Raw genomic sequence first — 20,455 nt, 5'->3', positions numbered from 1 at the left:
CGTATAGTATTTGTCGGTTAAAAATCCACTATGTATTAGAACCGATAAAGCACTTTTCAATAATCGTTCCAAAGGGTAGCTAACTTCGCTTAATAAAATCTTATTTCAACCTTATCGTTTATTCATTATTAATGTACGACTTACTAATCGTTTCCGCTGACAAATAATATTAGTAAGCTAGCAATCAAAAAGATTTTTGTTCCGCTCCGCTCTTCGTTACCGAAAATATATAAATATAAGCAACACTATCCCAAAGAAAGTAAGCGCTCATTTTCTTACTTGCAAGCTCGACAAGATAGGTCAAACGCTTTCACACATTTTTTATAAAAGATGACTGTCGGATTGGAACAATCGAATTTATTTAAACCGATTACTATTGGTAAAAATACACTGGATCAAAGGGTAGCTTTCGCTCCTACAACAAGATTCCGTGCTGCAGATGATCATACTCCAAGCGACTTGATGCTACAATACTATTCTGATAGAGCACAAGCTCCTGGTTCGTTGCTCATTACGGAAGCCACTTTCATTTCTCCTCGCGCTGGCTTATACCCTAATATTCCTGGCATTTGGAATGAGAAACATGTTCAAGGATGGAAAAAGATTACTGATGCAGTACATGCTAAAGGAAGCTATATGGCGTGTCAATTTTGGTTCTTAGGAAGAGTTGGATCCCCAGAGCTTTTGAAAAAGCATGGCTTGGATTTGATATCTCCCTCTGCTTTATATGAAAGCGAAGAGTCTAAGAAGGCTGCAGAAGCTGCAGGCAATCCTGTGAGAGCATTGACTGAAAAGGAAATCAAGGGCATTATTTATGAAGATTACAAGAATGCAGCAATCAATGCTATGGAAGCTGGATTTGATTATGTGGAAATTCATAGTGCACATGGATACATGCTTGATCAATTCTTACAGCCCGCTACGAATCAAAGAACAGATAACTATGGTGGTTCTATTGAGAAGCGTGCAAGAATCGTGCTTGAGATTATCGACCTTTTAAGCGATACAATTGGTGCTGAAAAGCTTGCAATCAGATTGTCTCCTTGGGCCAAATTCCAAGGAATGAAAGCTGAACAAGATACTGTGCATCCTATTACCACATTTAGTTATGTGGTGAATGAGCTTCAAAAACGTGCAAACAATGGTAAACAGCTTGCTTATCTTTCCCTTGTGGAACCTAGGGTCCAAGGAAACTTGGATGTCAACACATCTGACATTGTTGGTTCCAACGACTTTATAAAAAAATTATGGAAAGGAGCCATTTTGCAGAGTGGTAATTATACTTATGACAGTCCTGAGTTTAAGTTATTGAAGGCTGATGTCAATGGTGACAACCGTACTATGATTGGATTCTCGAGATATTTTACATCAAATCCAGATTTAATTGATAGATTAAAGAAGGGTCTTGAGCTTACTCCTTACGTTCGTTCTTTGTTCTATGCTACTAACAACTATGGTTATAACACTTTCGCAAATTATGGCAAGGAATTGCAATTTGATCCCAAAAAAGAAGAAAAGAGACGTCCTGTTTCTTTGATCTGAAATTCGATTTATGACGAATGTTGAAAGGCTAATAAATATCGGTTTGAATAGTATGGTAGTCAATGTTGCCTTTCGATTCTTAATGCTTTACATGGATAGAAAAGAGAGTTATGCTAAGCTACCGCGCAAACTGTGGTAACAATTATATTTTCTTTCGTAGTGAAGTCAACTGATTAGCAAATGATAATAAAGTTGTTCTTCCGGTAATACGATGAATGCCATGGATTTTGCTTTATTTTTGAGGCTTCTTTTTCGCTTCTCAACACACATTACTTTACTTTGTAACTAGGAAAGTATCCAAATAGTTTGTGATATCAAAATGAAACCTTTATTTTATGCTTTTGGAAGAGACGATAAAGAGTAAAGGTTAGTTGAGAATTAAGTATTGTTATAGTAAATACATATCATCTTCCTTGGGATCGTTTCGAATCACATTGTCATCCAGAATAATATTTGACGATGATCTAATTCACAGAGTGGTAAATATCGCCTAATTTATTTGTAAACAAGACATTGCATCTTTGAATTCCCTCTTAGGTCTATTTTACCGGAGTTTATTTAACCCCCTCCAAGGAACTAGGCATACAAAACCTTTATCGGGAGGGAGCTTTACGCTTACAAAAGTCCTTAACATATTTAAAATAAACAGGCGATATCAATGTTTACGCTACTTTACAGCCGCAAATTTTTACTGAGTTAGGATGATATATAAAGAAGTTGATAAATAGAAATACTTGAAAAATAAGCTGTAATATATGGGAACTTCCTTTAGCAAACTAACGACTTTCAGGTGCAACACAAAAGTACGAATAACTTCCACTATGGTTTAAGATTATCATAGCTATTTAATTATACTATAATAAAAAAGGGTATACAAAGAAAGATACAACCTAGTTTCACTGGATGAACGCTATCTGTAGCCTCGAGTGGAAAGCACAAAAATTGCGAAACTCCAGCCATTAAGGGCGCTAGCTTTAGCTCTATATAAAAGTATCTCAAAGATTACTGAAAATTACATCATGGATTATAAAAGGTTTTAGTATATATTGGAATCAATAGGATTCCCTGTCCTTTTCTATTTAAATTTCCCTTGCTCAGTATACCCAGCTCGCTCCTTTGCTCCTTTGTAATGTCAGAAGAACTTTTCCAAGAACTACAACTTCCAGATGGTAATACAGTTAGACAACCAATTGGATTATACATTGATGGTCAGTGGATAAAATCCAAAGAAGTACTTGAAACAGTTAATCCTGCTACCGAAGAAATTATTACAAAAGTCTATTTAGCCGGGACCGAGGAAGTGGATCTCGCAGTAAAATCAGCAAGAAATGCTTTTAAAGAATGGAAGATGGTGCACGGTTCCGAACGGGGTTCACTGTTGATGAAATTAGCAGATGCCACCGAAAAACACATTGATACACTATCTGCCATTGAAGCAATAGATTCAGGCAAGCCAAAGGATTCGAATGCTCGTGGCGACGTGGAAGGAACGATTGCTTTACTTCGATATTGTGCTGGATGGGCTGATAAAATCTATGGATCTGTCATCCCAACAGGCCCCGAAAAACTTGCATACGCTAAACGAGTCCCAGTTGGTGTTTGTGGTCAAATTGTTCCATGGAATTATCCCTTAAATATGGCAGGCTGGAAGATTGCTCCGGCTTTAGCTGCTGGTAACTGTATCATCATTAAGTCCGCCGAAACTACCCCTTTATCTTTATTGTACTTTGCTCAATTAGTTGATGAAGTTGGATTTCCTAAGGGTGTAGTGAATATTATTAGTGGATTGGGTACGGTCGCTGGATCTCACATTGCTTCTCACTCAGGAATCGACAAAATTGCATTTACTGGATCTACAAAGGTTGGCAGTACAATTCAAAAACTGGCTTCTTCTAATTTAAAGACTATAACACTTGAATGTGGTGGAAAGTCTCCTTTTATTGTTTTCGAGGATGCTGATATTGATCAGGCTGTAAAATGGGCTGCGGTAGGCGTCATGTTCAACAGCGGCCAAATTTGCACAGCAAACTCTAGAATATATGTGCAAGAACAAGTATACGAAAAGTTTTTAGAGAAATTCAAAGAGCACGTTTTGGCAGATTATAAGCTCGGATCTCCATTTGAGAAATCGACGGTTGTCGGACCTGTTGTAAGTAAAGCTCAATATAATAGAGTCCTTGATTATATCGATGTTGGTAAAAAGGAAGGAGCTAGAATGGTGATGGGAAATGAACAGGTCACCTCGAAAAAAGGATACTATATTCATCCAACCATTTTCGCCGACTGTCATCAAGACATGACTATTGTGAAAGAAGAAATTTTTGGACCCGTTGTTGCTGTATCCAAATTCACGACTGAAGATGAAGTTTTAGAAAAAGCAAACGATAGCATATACGGATTGGCAGCCATGTGCTTTACCAAAGATCTCGAGAGAGCTCATCACGTTAGTGAGGAATTAGATACTGGTATGGTATTTATCAATTCCACAGAAAATAGTGATATCCAGGCTCCTTTTGGAGGTGTTAAAATGAGCGGAATTGGCAGTGAGTTAGGAGCTCCAGGCATTGAAACGTATACACATCTAAAAACTGTTCATGTAAACCTGGGTAACAAGCTTTAGTTTTAAATAATCGTGAAACTATAGTGCTTGACAAGCTTACTTAGATGTAACTCCTGGGAGATTGCTAAATTATGAAATATACAAATATGCTAAGAAACACATGTCTATAACGTTCATTTCTGAATGTTTAGGGACGTGACTAAAAAATATCACTTGAATTTTACTGGAAAATAGGTTTTTAGTCGGTTTTTTGAAATAATTCAAGGATTCGATTTCCGTCAAAACTTTCCATAAGAAAATGAACGTGAGGATCGTATCAAGAAGTTTTGTGAAATTATATCCTCATCTAAATTTCTGAAAACGTCTATCATATTATAGCCTCATCCGACACGGATCCTACATTTCTGTAAGGCCTCAAAAACTGATAACAAGACGAGAATGGCATTGTCAGTTACAAAGAGGTAGAATTAGAGCAAGCTAAGATTCTATGGATGAGACTTTCTAGAAGGACAGAAAGCCGAGCGCAATACATATCAGTGATTGATTGACAATTCTATAATTTACCAGATGAGCATTTATTTCAATTAACGAAAAAACAATTGCCCACTTAGTGCAAAGCACTTTGTATATATTGGTTTTACTTCCCTTTGGCAAACAAACAAGCACATATGATATGAAGTTCTTACCTTATAATACATTTGATGCTAACAGAATCTAGGAAACAAGTTTATGACTATTACCTATATTAACTGTTACAAAGCTTATACACTATGATATATTGAAGTTCTAATTCTGATTCTCAATAGAATAATCTTCCTGATTCGCTCGTTCACGAAGAATTATGTGGGTAATACGCCGATTAGCAAAATCAGATAATATTCTTTGTCAAAATGAGCAATATACATTCTTTGCAATACATTGCAGAAAGGAATAGTGATCCCTATATTGTGTACTGAGTCTATAGACAGGTTTTATGGGCATGATTCGAGGACTTTAGGAAAACTTTCTGAAATCAAATGAATCTCCAAAGTGGCGCCTACAATAGAATTACGTTGGTATTTCGCAATTCAATAATTTCACCAAAAGTGAAATACTATTCAAGTCAGAATGACAGAAGTTTAGGAATTTTCTTATTCAAGTATGATTTCACCGCTCTATAATTCTGCAATGGAAAATTATATAAGACAGGGAAAACACAGTTTGTGCTACCAAATTTTATTGAAAACTTAAGTCGGTTTTTATTTTTTTTGACTTTGATTATTTGATTCAAGATGCCTAACCCTGGAAACGTCGCTGGAGGCTACAAAGCTGCTATGCACAACCCCAATGTCTCTGAGGAGGCCAAGCAACACTCTAAGGATGTTCTTGAACACGAAGACTTCTCTAGAAGCCCTACTCATCCCAAGAACCCTGGAAACGTAGCTGGAGGTTACAAAGCTGCTTTGCACAACCCCAATGTTTCTGAAGAAACGAAGGAACACTCCAAGGAAGTCCTTGAGGAATTGGAATAAAAAACCAATTGCATGTTAGCCAGGTGTTAATTTTCTGGCTAAAAGTAAAGCATAATGATTTTCATGGATAACCAAATATTTTGATACGATAATATCATGTACTATATATTTTGAGCGAGCATTTATGTTTTTTGAAATGAATATTATTTATGTTCCAACCAAAGTATGAACTGAATTTAATGGTCTTTTTATAGTAAATATACAAAAACATCGTAATTTTCGTAACCATTAGCATATTCTACCAAATGAAATTTGTTTCTACCATACAGTAAACAGATAGGCAGTCGTATTGCTACTGAAGTGTAAGATATTTTCATAGCTTTCGACTTATGTCAAAAGCATTAGAAAGAAGACTGGCTTAGAAGGTCAAAAGCCTCTTCTCATAGTACCACAAACTGTTCCTTTTTAACTGAAGAATTACTATCGTAAACATGAACTCGTGTTGAGTGATTAGGGATTACGACATTTAGGTCAAGTTTTAGTTTTATTTGCTCAAATTCATTCATACCAAATAGTCCGTCCCTAGAAAAACCGGTTGCAGCGGAACGATTTCTCGAAAGCAATGTATGACGGGATTTATCATTTCGTTTCCTATAGTTGCCCAATCTTGTAATCTTCTATAGTATTAATTTAGGAAATCAAGTATTTAGTCATATTTATTGTCGCGAGCTTTGCCATCCATAAAATCGATCTTTGCCTCCGAAATCCAGTTGAGGTAAAGCATTATAATAGACGTAATAAATTACGAAAAGCAAAGTCATTATTAAGCGTTTCAGAATATGTTGAACAAAGAATCATATATAAATGAAATTTGCATCGCTATTTAGTACAATCAACTTTTTTTTCAACCAATATGCCAGATTTAGCACATCAAATTGCCGGCCATAAGGCTGCCTTGCATAATCCTAGTGTTTCCGAAGAGGCCAAAGCAAGAGCTCAAGAATGGTTAGATAGTCACGGTGACGAAGCTCATTATACTACTGGAACCACGCGTGGTTACAAAGCTGACCGAGATGATGAAGCCGAATTGAGAAAGGAAGGATTTCAGAGTTCAAACCTGTTTGAAAATGATGAAGCCCAAGCCAAAAACCTTGGAAACGTACGTGGTGGATACAAAGCTGCCATGAAAAATAAAAGAAACACTAAAAGCGGGAGAGAAGCCGCTCGAAAATCATTAGACGAAATTGATGACGAGGCTAATGCTTGAAGTAATGCAATTATAATTGAAATCACATATGATCTGATCTGACAGAATGAACCAAAAATTATATATCATGATTCTGATTGACTTTTAGCGAAGCTTACCTTTAATTTATTTATTCTTTTCTGAAATACTACAATAACATGTTGTATATTGCGAAATGGCTTTAGTATCACTTGAATTTAATGAAAGTAGGTTAAGCCATTTATTCAAAAATGTATTTCTAAAGTTCATTAATGAGCGGCCGAAAAAAATAATCAAGTTTAAATAATTCGAAAAACTAAGTAATTTCCTTCGAATTTTAAAAATAGAGAAAAGACAAAAGAAAACGGTGGTGAGCAAAACCATACGATAGCGACTTCTGATTAAAAAGTTGGAAACAAAAGAGGAGGGGGTTATATCATTAAATAATTATCATTAGTTTGCAAGTAAAAAAAAGAAAAACATGACAACAATAGTAGATTTTGGTGCATGACCTTGAGAAAAGGAGGGAGTTGGGTTTAAGCAATCCACATCCAAACTTTTTCAATGAAGTTTCTTGGTTTTCCGAGTATGTATCTACTTTCAACTTCCTCAGCTTCAGCCAAACCACTGGTAACATCCAACTCATCAATTCTTTTGAACCATTTCCAGTTTTTCGTCCAAAGTTTATGTCCCAGATACAATGCTAAGAAAATAGGTAAGGTAACGTAAGCCGCAATAAAATTTGCTGCAGTAAACGAATGGCCAACAAAGACACTGAAACCATTGGTTATGGTGATTAAGGAAACAAGGAAAAGAGTAATGTAGGTGGCATATGGTTGAAGTGAAGTTCTAAAAGGCATCAGATTTAATAAATTTTCTTTAACCATAGCCTTTCTGAATCGCAGATAAGTGATAAGGATGCATATCCAAGCAAGGAAGCCAGAAATAGTAGAGAGATTTGTGAACCATGTAAAGACCATAGCTGAAGAGGAGGATGAATTCAAAAAGGCAAGAGAGGCAATTGCAATGGTAAATAAAACAGAAACATATGGAACACCCCATCTATTGCACCGTTTGAATATTTTTGGGGCTTGTCCCTCGACAGCAAGTGAATATAATGAACGAGAACCGGCAAACAAAAATGAATTACCAGAAGAGATAGAGGAAGTAAGAATAACCGCATTAATAATGTGGTTTAACACATGAATTCCGGCGTTTTCAATTCCAATAACAAATGGTGAAGCGGCGGCATTGCTAGAGCCTTTAGAGACGGCGCTCAACAAACGATGATCCTGACTGGAGACAATAACACCGATGGATAAGGTACCCAAAATATAAAAGAAAGCCAAGCGATAGATGAATCTACTTGTCGCTTTAGGGATGTTTCGACGAGGAGCTTCTGTCTCGCCAGAAGCTATAGTGATTAATTCGGGAGAGAGAATAAAAGAGAAACCGCTTTTGATGACAGCGCTCCAAAAACCGCAAAAGCGACCTGAGCTTCCTTTTACTAAGTACTCACGAAAAGCCAACCCGTTTTTCCAGTAACGAAAACCTAGGCGATCATGATTCGGGGTACCACCAAAAAAGATAACAATGCTAAGGATAACTAAACCAATAATGGTAATGACTTTGACAATTGCAAACCAAAATTCGGTCTCACCGTACCATTTTACTAGGAACGAGTTAAGTAGCATTAACACAAAGAGGACGATCGCAATCCAAGCGGCTACAGGAACCGATTCTGTCCAATATTCTATGATGATTGCAGCTGCTGTGATTTCTGATGCCACTAAGAACACGTAAGCGTACCAGTAATTCCAGCCAGCAGCAAATGCTAATGATTTATCCACCCAGCGAGCAACATATAAAGGTGGAGAGGCTCCAGCAATAGGAAGATAAGTGTTCATTTCTCCCAAAACATTCATCACAGACCAAATTACAAAAGACATAATGACATAGGAAAGAAACAAAGATGCCGGTCCTGACTGAGACAATGCTTGGCCTGATCCAACGAATAGACCTGTACCGATGCAGCCTCCTAGAGCAATTAATTGTACATGTCTAGATTTTAAAGCTCTTTTCGTTTCTCCAAATTGAACATTCGAGATGGGAAGCACTTCAGCCTGAATGGGCTCTTCAGAGTCTGACTTCACAGTTGCTTTTTCTGACTCTTTTTCAGTCATCTTGAAAGGATTGTTCAGAAAAGGAACGATTTTCATTGAATAGAGCTCTTCATATTCCTTTTATTTTATTAAATTACATTGTTCTGTTTATCTATTCTATAACGTATAGATATCAGTGATCTTGTCACCTTCCCTAAACCACTAGTGAGCGTTTATTTGGCAAGCCGCAAATCATAATTTATGTGTCTTTTACGTCTTGGTATATACATGATATAGATAGCGTTGGATCATACTATGTTTATCAGTTTATCGGAAAATTTTATATGACTGAGAATAGATGAATAGATGAGATTACGAGAATTGCTTTTAAGAATATACCGAATCTAAAATTACGATTCAGGTTTAAATTCATTCAAACGCTGGTCAATTCAGCCTATACTAATAGTTACTCTCTTCAAGTTTCAAAGAAAGATGTTAGCGAATACTAAGATTCATGAATAGAATAGAATAAAATAGAATGAAATACAATACAAAACAAAAGAATAGGATAAAACAGTTTAGGGTTCTATTAAATTTCATTATGCGATTCGTTTATTTCATTGCCATGAATAACCGAAACTTATTTCCCTGTCTTAAAAGACGTTCTTACAAACCAAATCAAAATCGTATGAAATGTCTTTTTCCAATGCTAAAGAAGCAAACTAATGCCGTCGCTGGATATGATTTTCTTGTTGTCGTTTTACTATTATGAATGAAAAGCAAGTGACGAAGGGAAAGGAAGGGACATGAATGAAGAAGCATTGAGTCCAGAAGGCGGCTTCTTTATCTTCTTTAATTACTTCTCTCTTTTTCTTTGTTTATCCCATTATTATCTACTACTTAGGTTACCTATTCCGATTGCTCAAGAACTCGGTATCTTAGATATTGATCCAAGGTGTAAGTTAAGGACGGATGTAACGATCCTGACGCCATCTTTTCACCAATAGTTAAACTTGAATAATGACTCACTCCGGCAAACTAATTTTCGGCCAACCTACTTATCGGACTTTAAACTATCTATGGACTAATCAAATATTTATGGTCTAGTCAGTTATGAGCAAACGGAAAATGCTAAACCCATCTCAAAATATAAAATGTATGACGAGCATAATAACCTGGGTTAATTTGGGTAACTCTTAAGATTTTAAAGGTACGAAAGTAAATTAGAGAAATAAAAGAGTCCTTCCTTGTTGTAGACAATGTGGTTGTTTTGATATCAATATTACGGAACTTGGACTTGGGGACTCATTAACTGAGTACATGATTCACTCTTTCTAGGTTTTCCTTGTGGGATGAAAGCTACAAATAGATAGGATGATTCTTCTTTAAACATCGCCGCTTTGTGGAATCCGTACTACAAATGAATAATGATAAATTAAAATAAAGCAAAGTAAGTAAAGTAAATGGTAACAGCTGTGAAAAAATACAATTTCAATAAATTACTTAGTGCATTGAAAAGTGGTTCATAGCACTGGCAATACAGTAAATTAAGTCGGTTTCCTAAACTCATAATTGTAACTAGTTGTTTATAGTTTGATCTAGCACATTGGAATTAACACTCAAAATCCCTATTCTATAATTCTAATCCTTCTTGGATTTTATCTTCTTTTACAATTACAGCAGCAACGCTTCCTTTCTTTCTTTGGACTTGACTGAATCATTCATTCACCAGTAATATGCTATTATCTATCATGTATATGCTTTTACGCTTCTAATCGATTTCTCCTAGCCTTCGATACATATATTTATATAATTATAAAGAGATATTCACTTACTCATTATTTTGAAGGGTGAACCCCAAATTGTAAATTAAACTTCCTGTTTTCGAAATTTGTTTGTTCCCAATGTCACTTAAAAGCAAGCATTCACCATTCTATTTGTTAACCTTTTTATGTATTAAATTTTAGTGTTTTCGACCTATATTCTTTAACCTTACTTTGGACTTTTCCATTCATTTGAACTTTACCATCGAAGTTTTACCTTTAACAGTAAGCTTAAAGTAAACATTGTATTGCTTTCCGCCGAAATGACATAGATATGATTCGCTTTTACCACTCGTTTTAGGTTGGCATACCTCTTACTATTGGCGATGTGAGTTCGCTGAACGTGACTCAATTATGACCGAGATTAAACGAAATCAAGTTTACCAGGAATATATTAATGAACAGTTGGAATCCTGCAGATTGCTTAAAAACTTCGTTTGATTTTAACATCCCAAGCTCTTCGTAGGCTTTTGTGCTTTTATTCTGGCATCCCTCGTTTTGTCTTGAAAGATTCTTATTTTACGCTTCTTTTAAAACTTTCTTTTAACATCCACACTTTGTTTAGTGACAGTTGACAATCATTCTAATTTAGTGAGAATCTCACTCTGAAATTTCGCTCGTTTATGTATTTAAATTTGTTCTACTTTCCTTCTTTAATTCATCTATTTTAATTTAATGCTTCCTCGACCTTTTTCCTTTATTGTGTCTTTCTTTACTTTCTTGCTATGTTTTAGCAAAGCTTCTTTTGTTTTCGGACTCGATGCTTCCAAAACTGGAACCATAATTACCTCGAGCACTTTGCCTACTAGCTCAACAACCTATAGGGCTTTGCCGACACCTTCTGTTGCTACTCTTGGAATTCCACAACAGCCTTCAGTTAATGAGCCTTATCGTGGTAGTACCTGTCCTGGTTATCGTGCTTTAAATGTCTCAGAATCAGCAAATGGGTTAATTGCTGCTCTCGAACTTCGTGGATCTCCTTGCTATTCTTATGGCAAAGATTACTCCCACTTACTATTAAATGTCTCTTATGACACAGTAGACCGTATCCACGTTTCTATTTCTGATATTGAAGGTAAACAATTCCGCTTTACTAACCATTCCGACGTTTGGGATGCTCCTCTCTACCATGATTTGACGTATCCTTCAAACCGCTCTTACACCTTCTTTTATAATTCAGATCCCTTTGAGTTCTGGGTAGTCAGAAATACAGATAACGAACTTTTATTTGACACTCGTGGTCATCATCTCATTTTCCAAGACCAATATGTAGAGCTGACCACAAATATGGTTGATGATTACAACCTATATGGGCTCGCAGAGACAGTCCATGGCCTTCGACTTGGTAATAATATAACTAGGACCTTTTGGGCGAATGGTGATAATGCTCCTCTTGATGGGAATAGTTATGGTACTCATCCATTTTATTTGGAGCAAAGATACCGCCCTGCAGCTAATGATTCTCCAGTTAATCAAACCGGATACCATTCTTCTTCTCACGGCGTGCTCATGCTTACCGCAAATGGCATGGAAGTCTTACTACGTCCAAATTATTTACAATACCGTATGATTGGGGGAGTGATCGATCTGTATATTTACGTTGGAGGTTCAGATGATCCTAAAAAAACCGTTTCTCAATTTGTAAAGTCTATCGGAACACCGTCCATGCAGCAGTATTGGACCCTTGGATTCCATATCAGCAGGTGGGGATATTCTAACGTCTCTGACATTTTAGATGTGCGTAAAAGCTTTTCCGATTTTGAAATACCTGTCGATACATTTTGGAATGATCTCGATTACATGTATATGTACAGGGATTTTACAGTTGATCCGATTTCTTATTCCAAAGATAATATGTTGGAGTTTTTTAAAGAAATCGAGTCCACTCACCAACACTATGTTCCTCTCATTGATGCCGCAGTGTATGCTGCTAATCCTAATAATAGAAGTGATGATTCCTATTACCCATATTATAACGGAATTGAGAATGACGTCTTTATAAAAAACCCCGACGGGTCAATTTATGTAGGAAATGTTTGGCCCGGATATACGGTATTCCCCGATTTTACTAATCCAGCAAGTAGCGAATACTGGAAAGATTGCCTAGTTAATCTCACTCACGATTTTGGAGCTAATTCTAGTGGGTTTCCTACGTTTACTGGCTTATGGATTGATATGAATGAGCCGACTTCTTTTTGTGTTGGATCATGTGGTTCAGCTCACTTGGATGAAAATCCTGTGCACGTCGCCTTCGTTTTAGAGGGTGAAACCAATAACGTTGTCTATTCATATCCAGAAGGCTTTAATATTACAAATGCTACTGAATATTCATCCGTATATATGTCTTCTCTTTCTCAATTTCATGCTACTGCTACCTCAACTTTAGAAAAAGTTAAAGCAACACCTACACCTTTGAGTGTTAAGCCGGATTATAATGTTAATAATCCACCTTATGCGCTAGATATTGAACAGGGTAATGGCGACCTAGCTGACGAAGGAGTTAGTGCAAATGCAACTTATTATAACGGTACTTTAAGATATAATCTTTTCAATATATATGGATATGGAATGGCAAAAGCAACCTACAACGCGTTGACTTCTATATACGAGAATAAACGGCCTTTTGTTTTAAGTCGATCGACATTTTTGTCGTCCGGAAAATATGCCGCTCATTGGTTAGGCGACAATTATTCTCAGTGGTCAAACATGTTCTTTTCTATTCCGGGTATGCTCACATTCAACTTGGTTGGCCTTCCAATGGTTGGAGCTGACGCCTGCGGTTTTATGGGCAATACAGATGAGGAATTATGTTCTCGATGGATGGCTATGGCAGCATTTTCTCCATTCTATAGAAATCACAATAGCCTCGGTTCTATTTCTCAAGAACCATATAGATGGGGATCTGTTGCTGAATCTTCCAGGAGGGCGATGAGCATTCGTTATTCTCTTCTACCTTACTGGTACACTTTGATGAAAGATGCTCATACTGAGGGGTTCCCAATGATTCGGCCACTCTTTTTTGAATTTCCCAATGAACAAAATTTAGCCGGGGTTGATAGACAATTTATGGTAGGTGATGCACTTTTGATTACACCAGTACTTGAGCCAAACGTTAGTCACGTCCAAGGTGTTTTCCCTGGAAATACTAGTACTAAGTGGTATGATTGGTACAATCATACAGTCATTGATCGACAGTATGGCGAAAATGTTACACTATATGCTCCCTTAGAGCATATTAATGTCGCGATTCGAGGTGGAAAGATTGTTCCCCTCCAAAAGCCCGCACTTAACACATTTGAAACACGTCAAAACCCGTTTAATCTTTTGGTGGCCCTCGATGATAATGAATACTCGGAAGGAACGATGTACGTTGATGATGGCGAGTCTATCACGCAAAACAGTACTTTGACAATCAAATTACTTTGTAAATCAAATCAATTGTCTATTAATTCGGTAGGAGATTATCATCTTCAGCCTCCCTTGGCTAACGTTACGGTACTGGGTTTATCCCAGGCACCTAGTAGAGTACTGATGCAGAACACTGAAATTCACACTTTTACCTATCTAAATGCTACTAAGGAGCTTATTATCAGCAACCTAGAAAATAATACCATGAATGGTGCTTTTTCGTCGAACTGGACAATTTCATGGTGATTTGTGTGACTATAAATAATTCCGGAGATTACTCAGTTTCAAGCTGTCGTCATTGCAACAGCCCAAAACTTTTCCATTGTCAGAAATAAACTTATATACTTTGGGTATTTTTAGGAGTTAGTTTACGAATGTTGGCATTAGCTTATGATAGTAATAAATGCACTGGTATATATAAAAACTACGTGCATAATATGTAAGTATTAGGCCGTGTGGTTTAGATGGTTATAATTTCTGCTTAACATCTAAGAGTTCGCAGACGGTCCCAAGTTCGAGTCTTGGCACGGTCATATTTTTTGCTACTCACTGAGTACTTGCGTATTTAATGCACGAACGAACTAAAGATCCTCAGTTGATTGAACTATACCAGAGGAACCTGTATATACGCTTACAGGAAGTAACACGAAAGGCATTTTCTATTTTGGTTTACTTTTTTACACATTCAATACCGTTAGCTATTATCATGAGCTAAGACCAGTGATATCTCTAAGCATCCCTTAGTATGTCAAAAATAAAATATGAATAGAATACTATTACGGAGATATAGAATTACGAAGCTTTGTAGCTTTCACGGTGCCAGGGTATAATGTATTTCGAGCGTAAAATTGTATCTCTTTATTACGTAGATTGGACTAAGTAGTACTATGTGTATAAACGCTAGTACTGTCCAGGGACACGGTTAACAAAATGAAACGTTTGAAAGCAGTCTTATTTAGCCAGACCAGTTCGAACCTTCCAGTCGGAAGTTTCTGACTGTTGACTCTCGGTCTATATCCTTTTCTCTAATCTACCAATCGTAATCTGTTCCGACTTCGTGTTCACAATTTCTGTAAAACCTTTTTTTTTGTTTATTTACTTGCGTACTTTGCGACAATTCCTTATGCTTATGAATATCAGCTTATATTCGCTAAAATTCAATAACTATAAGGATGCATTATATTACTGACGTTGGTGCAGTAACCGGCTGTTACTATAAAGTTTTAAAAAGAAAATTAATGAAGAAGCCTACAGCACCCCGGATTCCCATGTTGTCTCCAACCATAGTACTAACGAGGCCCTCAGACGCTTAACTGCAGTGATCGGACGGGAACTGGTGTTTTCGCCTAGGTGTGGCCGTAGACATTTATTTTGATTCAAAATATAATTTGTAGGCTATATTAGATAATCTAACATTAAAAGTTTCAAGAAAAGCAGTTAGCTATTGTGTCTGCAGTTTCCAATTAATGTATATTAATGTATATTAATGCTGTATGGTATATAAAAAAATAATAAGAAAAGTGAATAACTCTAGCTTTCTAAATGCTATAAGAGTTATTTACTCACTTTCAAAATAAAAATCGATCAAGTCATAGGAAAAGTTTTCCGTTGTTTTATATAAAAGTGTAAACAAACGCGAATTTTGAAGATTGTTTCTTACTTTTTGTGGAGATTCAATGCTGAACGATATGTTGCGTAAGAGATGCGAAATTAGTGCAGCCAATTCTTTTTTTCCTCAATTCCTGCCAGTTGGGTTGATTATAACTTGAACTCTTTGGAACGATCTGGAAGATTTGCTTTAGGATGGCTGCATTTTTTTCGCGTTTCCGCGCGATGTGTGAGTTGTGTATTCAGGATAAGACCTCGCTTTTCCGACTCTGTAGATTGTTTACTTTGGTGATGTAAGAAAAAGAAATGAAAGACTCGATAGGTCCTTCTGCGTACAACCATACTAATGTTTTCAATGTTGATCTTTAGAAGGGACTTCCATTGTATTGACCACAGAGATAAACAAACCTTCCAACTCAATTTCTTTAAAACCAAAGAGAGAAAAAAAAAACGACGGTGACTGAATCCGGTGACTTTATCTCCTTCATAAGCAATTTCTTTCTTTCCTTCTTATTTATCTCCCTTTATAGAGCTAGGTATGTAGAATGAAAACGTCTAACATGAATGCTTCTCATAACGTCAGATTTCTTGTTACATTTAGAATGCAAGTCTTGTGATTAGTCGGTTTATACTTTGCGTTTCAATTTCTGCTGATTATGAAAACCAGGTTGATAGTTTAGTTTTTTGAAATATATATACATGTACATGTTTTTGGGTGGTTTGAATATTGTCCTTCAGCAAATATTACACTATCGGTGCGAGATATATGTTGCTTGGGCAGTTATTATTTGCCCAAAAAATGTTTACATCCTATTTATACTTCGCTATAACAAAGCTGAAATATTAATCAGTCAAGCCCACTCATATTCTACAACTTACACAGTTTAAAAAAACAAAATAAGAATTACTACTTTCTTCAATTTCCATTGTCCAAGTTTTATAAAATGAATGTTACAGTTTGTCCAGATAAAAAATTCCATCATTAACGACTAGTTTATTATTAAATTCCTCAAACGTGATTAAAAAGATATCTAGCCATTAATGAATATCTACAAAACTAAAGCTACAAATTTTAAAATTATACGTACGCAATGAAAAGGATTATAAGTCTTTCCCTTCAATGGTCTTTGGTATAGACGGAGGATTATATGCATCTCGTTTAAATACCTGACTAGCCTTAGGTCCTTTGAACCATTTTCTGGCTGACATGGCATACCAAATAAGTGTCAGGAAAATTGGCCCTCCGTAAACCAAGCAAGTCCAGTTCATGTCTTTTGGTGACGGATTTTTGTCATTTGGAAAGCACAAGACTGGAATCATTAAAGCCACAAAAAAACAAGCAAGAGCACCAATAGGTCTTGAGTATTTACCCAGGTTCCAGGGACCTCGAGGAAAGTCCGCGTCTTTCATACAAAAAACGCGAATAAAGATAGGAATCGTAAAGGCTGAAAATGCAGCAACGGCTCCTACGGAAAAAACCGCGCTTGATGTTTCTTCACCAGCAAACAATAAGAATAAAATACAAAAACTTATTAATCCATTACATAGTACTGCATTTACAGGTGTTTTTGTTTGATTATTAACCTTTCCTATCCATCCGGAAAAGGGGAGAATGCCATCTCTAGCATAAGAATAAGCAATCCTTGAAGATGCAATCAAAGAACTTTGACCCATCATCAAAGTGGAAAATATAGTCAGACTTAAAATGGCAATTGCAGCAGAGTTCGGCATGACTTGACTTAAATAATTACTCCACATGTTACCACTTTTAGTCATGAGGGCATGAACGTCAACAATTGTATAGGAAACAAGGATTTGCATAAGCCATCCAACTATACCACCAATAACGGCAGTAAGTACAATTGCTTTTGGAGCATTTATACTGGCCTTTGCGCATTCTTCGCTCAGATGAAATGGAGCATCATAACCGGACATAGTCCAGATAGCACCATTAAAAGATAATAGCACAGCAAATCCGTTGGGCCAATTTGTAGTATTGTCAATTTCACGCCAACGTTGTGTACCATGAGCGAATCCATTGTTTTTCGCGGCATAACCGATAATAGCGAATGCGGCTATAAAAAGAAATAGAATGTTTATAAAAGTGTTAATTCGGTTAATCCTCGAGATGTATTTAGTAGGGAGAGAAGCTAAGAAGCAATGTAAACATTGAATAGCAAGACTAAGCAAAAAAACTTGGTAATTGGTAGGTGAATAAGAGGGTCTATTAATACTGACAGCGCCTAAAATCATACTAGCAGCACTAGAGTTTACGGACGGCTGTCCAATTACATTTCCAATATAGTTAGACCATCCGGTAATCCATGAAGCTAAAGGACCCCAACCCTCAGGCGCAAAAACAGCGGCAGCATAATATAAGCCTCCGGAAGTAGGCAACGCAGAGCATATTTCGGCCATGCTTAAAGCAATACAAATAAGAAAGAAAATAGCAATTAGCCAAGCCCATAATAAGCCAGGTGTACCGATGTACGAAAGACTGAACGATAACGTAGAAGCAACAGAAGGAAGCAACCCCAATACAGAAAAAGCAATTGAAAAGACACCAAAAAGGGATAGCTGACGTCTAAATTCTTGTTTATATCCCAAATCAGCAAGTTCTTCGGGATCATCAACATTATCCTCTGAAGTCACCCTGGTGATCTTGGTATCAATTATAGAGCCGGCAAAGCCAGATTTCTTCTCTTCGTTACTAAGTGAAGACTTTTTGAAATCTGGATCCATAATATTTACTTCCATAGATGTAGGAGAAGACATTTATAAATCCCTGGATTCTTACATAAAATAATGCACCGACCATGCAAATCTGACCTTAGTGTTTTCAAAAGACCAAAAAACAATTAATTTGTATGGTGTTTATATGAAAATTGCCCCTTTTCCTTAATCTTATCAAAGTAGAAAATTTAATAGATACAATAACCCATGGTGGAGCTCGGCCAGTGTGGATGAAAAAACAGGTTATTTTTGTTATCAAAGATGATTATAAGCAAACTTTGTTTTCAACATTGGTATAGATAGAAGTAACATCATTTCAATGATGTTATAGCTTCACCGAAAACAACATCTATTAACCTTGGTTTTATGTTAGTAGTTCTTTAGATATAATGAAACTAGGATTCCAGCCTTTTCATGTGTATGTACTTTAGTCAACACTTAATATAGTCGAATCCAAGTTGTCATGTGTTATCTGCGTAATACAGAGTCAGTGCAATGAATATATTAATCTTAAACCAATGAAACGAAACGAAGGCTTTCATTTCTTAAAGCACAAAGTTAGCGAGGTTTTCTTTTGTGTAAACGTATTTTGCGCTGTATTAAGTTGCTCCTTTACTGAGTAATGATTGAAGATGGTTCTTCATCTTGCTTACAATAATAGAATCTTTGAATAACTTAAACAACTTGCACTAGGAACGTCAAACTATACCGCTCAAGCATTACACCTTAATTTGTCTTAAGATGATTTCCTTATTTGCATTGTAATCAGGATTATATTTATTGCAAATTCTCATCATTCTCCTTTACTACAATCTTTTTATAATATTGGAGCTCGCTGTAGATAAGAATACCATACTCATTTCTCCGGTATCGTAGAATGTGGAAGTGTTCGCACTGTGTCAGTCAAACGTAAGTACAGTTTTTATCAGGTTTTATTTGTAGCATTACATGCAAAACTTTAGATATACTAGTAAAGAATTTCTTCTCTTTCTGTAAACGTAGTTTTAAGGATTTGCATCTTTATAAACAATTTACTTGATGATCGGTACAATTTAATTCTGGGGTCATATGTAAGCTACATAAAGTTCGACTAGGTGCTAAAAGTGAATAAATTCAGATTTGGAAGCAAAGAAAAAGCTATAGTGTACTTGATAAATTGAATATTAATTTCTTTAAATGTAATTTTACTTTCAGTATGCCTTCATTCTGGCTACCATTTTACAAATTACTGATTTTTTATATTTGTCGTTACGATTAATGATTGGGACTGTATATTTTTTTCATGAATAAACTACAGGAGTATTGTAAAAAGCACTTAATAGTGCAACTAAGTGATTCGAGTAATAAAGTCCCTTTTTTCTCATTTATACCCATTTTCGCAATTTTTTATGGCAGTATACACATATAGACGTTATAGTATCCCCTAACGGCTAACGGGAGGGTTTCTTACGAAAACTTCTATTACTTCCATAGTTTCTTGTTGTATTTATTAGATACTAGGTTCTCTATAAATGAACGCATTTCAGCTTGCTTGAGGCTTGTTTTTGGACTTTCTAATGGCATTCAATTCGCTTTTGCGCACATCAATTTTTAACGTTGGTAACGTACAAACTATATTAAAAAGGATTAGCATTCAAAAAATAGCATGATTATATTCTCATCAATTGTTTTCTCTTCGTTATAAATTCTAATGATGAGGATCTAATAATGCAGTTAAATTGAGTAGCATCATAACATTTCAACCGGAAAAATCTAAGGGTTGGGAAGATCTTTAAGAAGTAGGTTATAAGTAAAACATATTTTATTTCAACGATGACTTTCTTTTCTCTTTTACTCATTATATATATTTCACTTTTGTGACTTACTGCATTAAGTACTTAGTTAAATGTAGAACAATATGTCCGGTAGTGCCATGGATTTCACCCATTAAGACTTTCCTGTGTAAAATGAAGTGTAATTCTTCTTGTTTCGTATAGCCGTCAATATCGAAATGATATTAAAAG

The 20,455-nt window shown here is 36.0% G+C and overlaps 7 protein-coding genes and 2 non-coding genes across 9 annotated transcripts; 6 read left to right on the top strand and 3 right to left on the bottom strand.

Annotated features, from left to right (window-relative positions):
- Positions 1-47: 47 nt before the first annotated feature.
- On the top strand, positions 48-2,259 carry SPOG_02231 (uncharacterized protein). Its single transcript, XM_013168172.1, has 2 exons — positions 48-133; positions 174-2,259. The coding sequence occupies exon 2, from the start codon at positions 331-333 to the stop codon at positions 1,540-1,542; it is 1,212 nt and encodes a 403-aa protein (XP_013023626.1). The 5' UTR covers positions 48-133; positions 174-330; the 3' UTR covers positions 1,543-2,259.
- Positions 2,260-2,671: 412 nt separating this feature from the next.
- On the top strand, positions 2,672-4,162 carry SPOG_02230 (aldehyde dehydrogenase; the record flags this gene model as incomplete). The annotated part of the gene is made up of 1 exon (XM_013168171.1): positions 2,672-4,162. The coding sequence occupies one exon, from the start codon at positions 2,672-2,674 to the stop codon at positions 4,160-4,162; it is 1,491 nt and encodes a 496-aa protein (XP_013023625.1).
- A 956-nt stretch (positions 4,163-5,118) lies between these two features.
- Positions 5,119-5,613, top strand: SPOG_02229 (uncharacterized protein; the record flags this gene model as incomplete). The annotated part of the gene is made up of 2 exons (XM_013168170.1): positions 5,119-5,157; positions 5,374-5,613. 2 exons carry the CDS (start codon positions 5,119-5,121, stop codon positions 5,611-5,613), a joined length of 279 nt encoding a protein of 92 aa, XP_013023624.1.
- On the bottom strand, positions 5,335-9,126 carry SPOG_02227 (proline specific permease). The gene has a single exon (XM_013168168.1). The coding sequence runs from the start codon at positions 8,995-8,997 to the stop codon at positions 7,315-7,317; it is 1,683 nt and encodes a 560-aa protein (XP_013023622.1). The 5' UTR covers positions 8,998-9,126; the 3' UTR covers positions 5,335-7,314.
- SPOG_02228 (uncharacterized protein) lies at positions 6,313-6,955 on the top strand. The gene has a single exon (XM_013168169.1). The coding sequence runs from the start codon at positions 6,467-6,469 to the stop codon at positions 6,818-6,820; it is 354 nt and encodes a 117-aa protein (XP_013023623.1). The 5' UTR covers positions 6,313-6,466; the 3' UTR covers positions 6,821-6,955.
- Positions 9,127-11,055: 1,929 nt separating the features above from the next.
- SPOG_02226 (alpha-glucosidase) lies at positions 11,056-14,851 on the top strand. The gene has a single exon (XM_013168167.1). It carries the CDS (start codon positions 11,379-11,381, stop codon positions 14,355-14,357), a length of 2,979 nt encoding a protein of 992 aa, XP_013023621.1. The 5' UTR covers positions 11,056-11,378; the 3' UTR covers positions 14,358-14,851.
- SPOG_16253 lies at positions 14,561-14,644 on the top strand. Its single transcript has one exon. It is a non-coding gene; the product is annotated as a tRNA-Val (tRNA).
- A 505-nt stretch (positions 14,852-15,356) lies between the features above and the next one.
- On the bottom strand, positions 15,357-15,471 carry SPOG_16252. The gene has a single exon (XR_001203094.1). It is a non-coding gene; the product is annotated as a 5S ribosomal RNA (ribosomal RNA).
- A 1,208-nt stretch (positions 15,472-16,679) lies between these two features.
- Positions 16,680-19,513, bottom strand: SPOG_02225 (uncharacterized protein). The gene has a single exon (XM_013168166.1). The coding sequence runs from the start codon at positions 18,492-18,494 to the stop codon at positions 16,821-16,823; it is 1,674 nt and encodes a 557-aa protein (XP_013023620.1). The 5' UTR covers positions 18,495-19,513; the 3' UTR covers positions 16,680-16,820.
- Between the last annotated feature and the right edge of the window lie 942 nt (positions 19,514-20,455).

The sequence above is a fragment of the Schizosaccharomyces cryophilus genome (genome assembly GCF_000004155.1).
Source record: "Schizosaccharomyces cryophilus OY26 unplaced genomic scaffold supercont4.4, whole genome shotgun sequence".
Classification (NCBI taxonomy): domain Eukaryota; kingdom Fungi; phylum Ascomycota; class Schizosaccharomycetes; order Schizosaccharomycetales; family Schizosaccharomycetaceae; genus Schizosaccharomyces; species Schizosaccharomyces cryophilus.
This window is presented reverse-complemented; position numbering and strand designations above follow the sequence as displayed.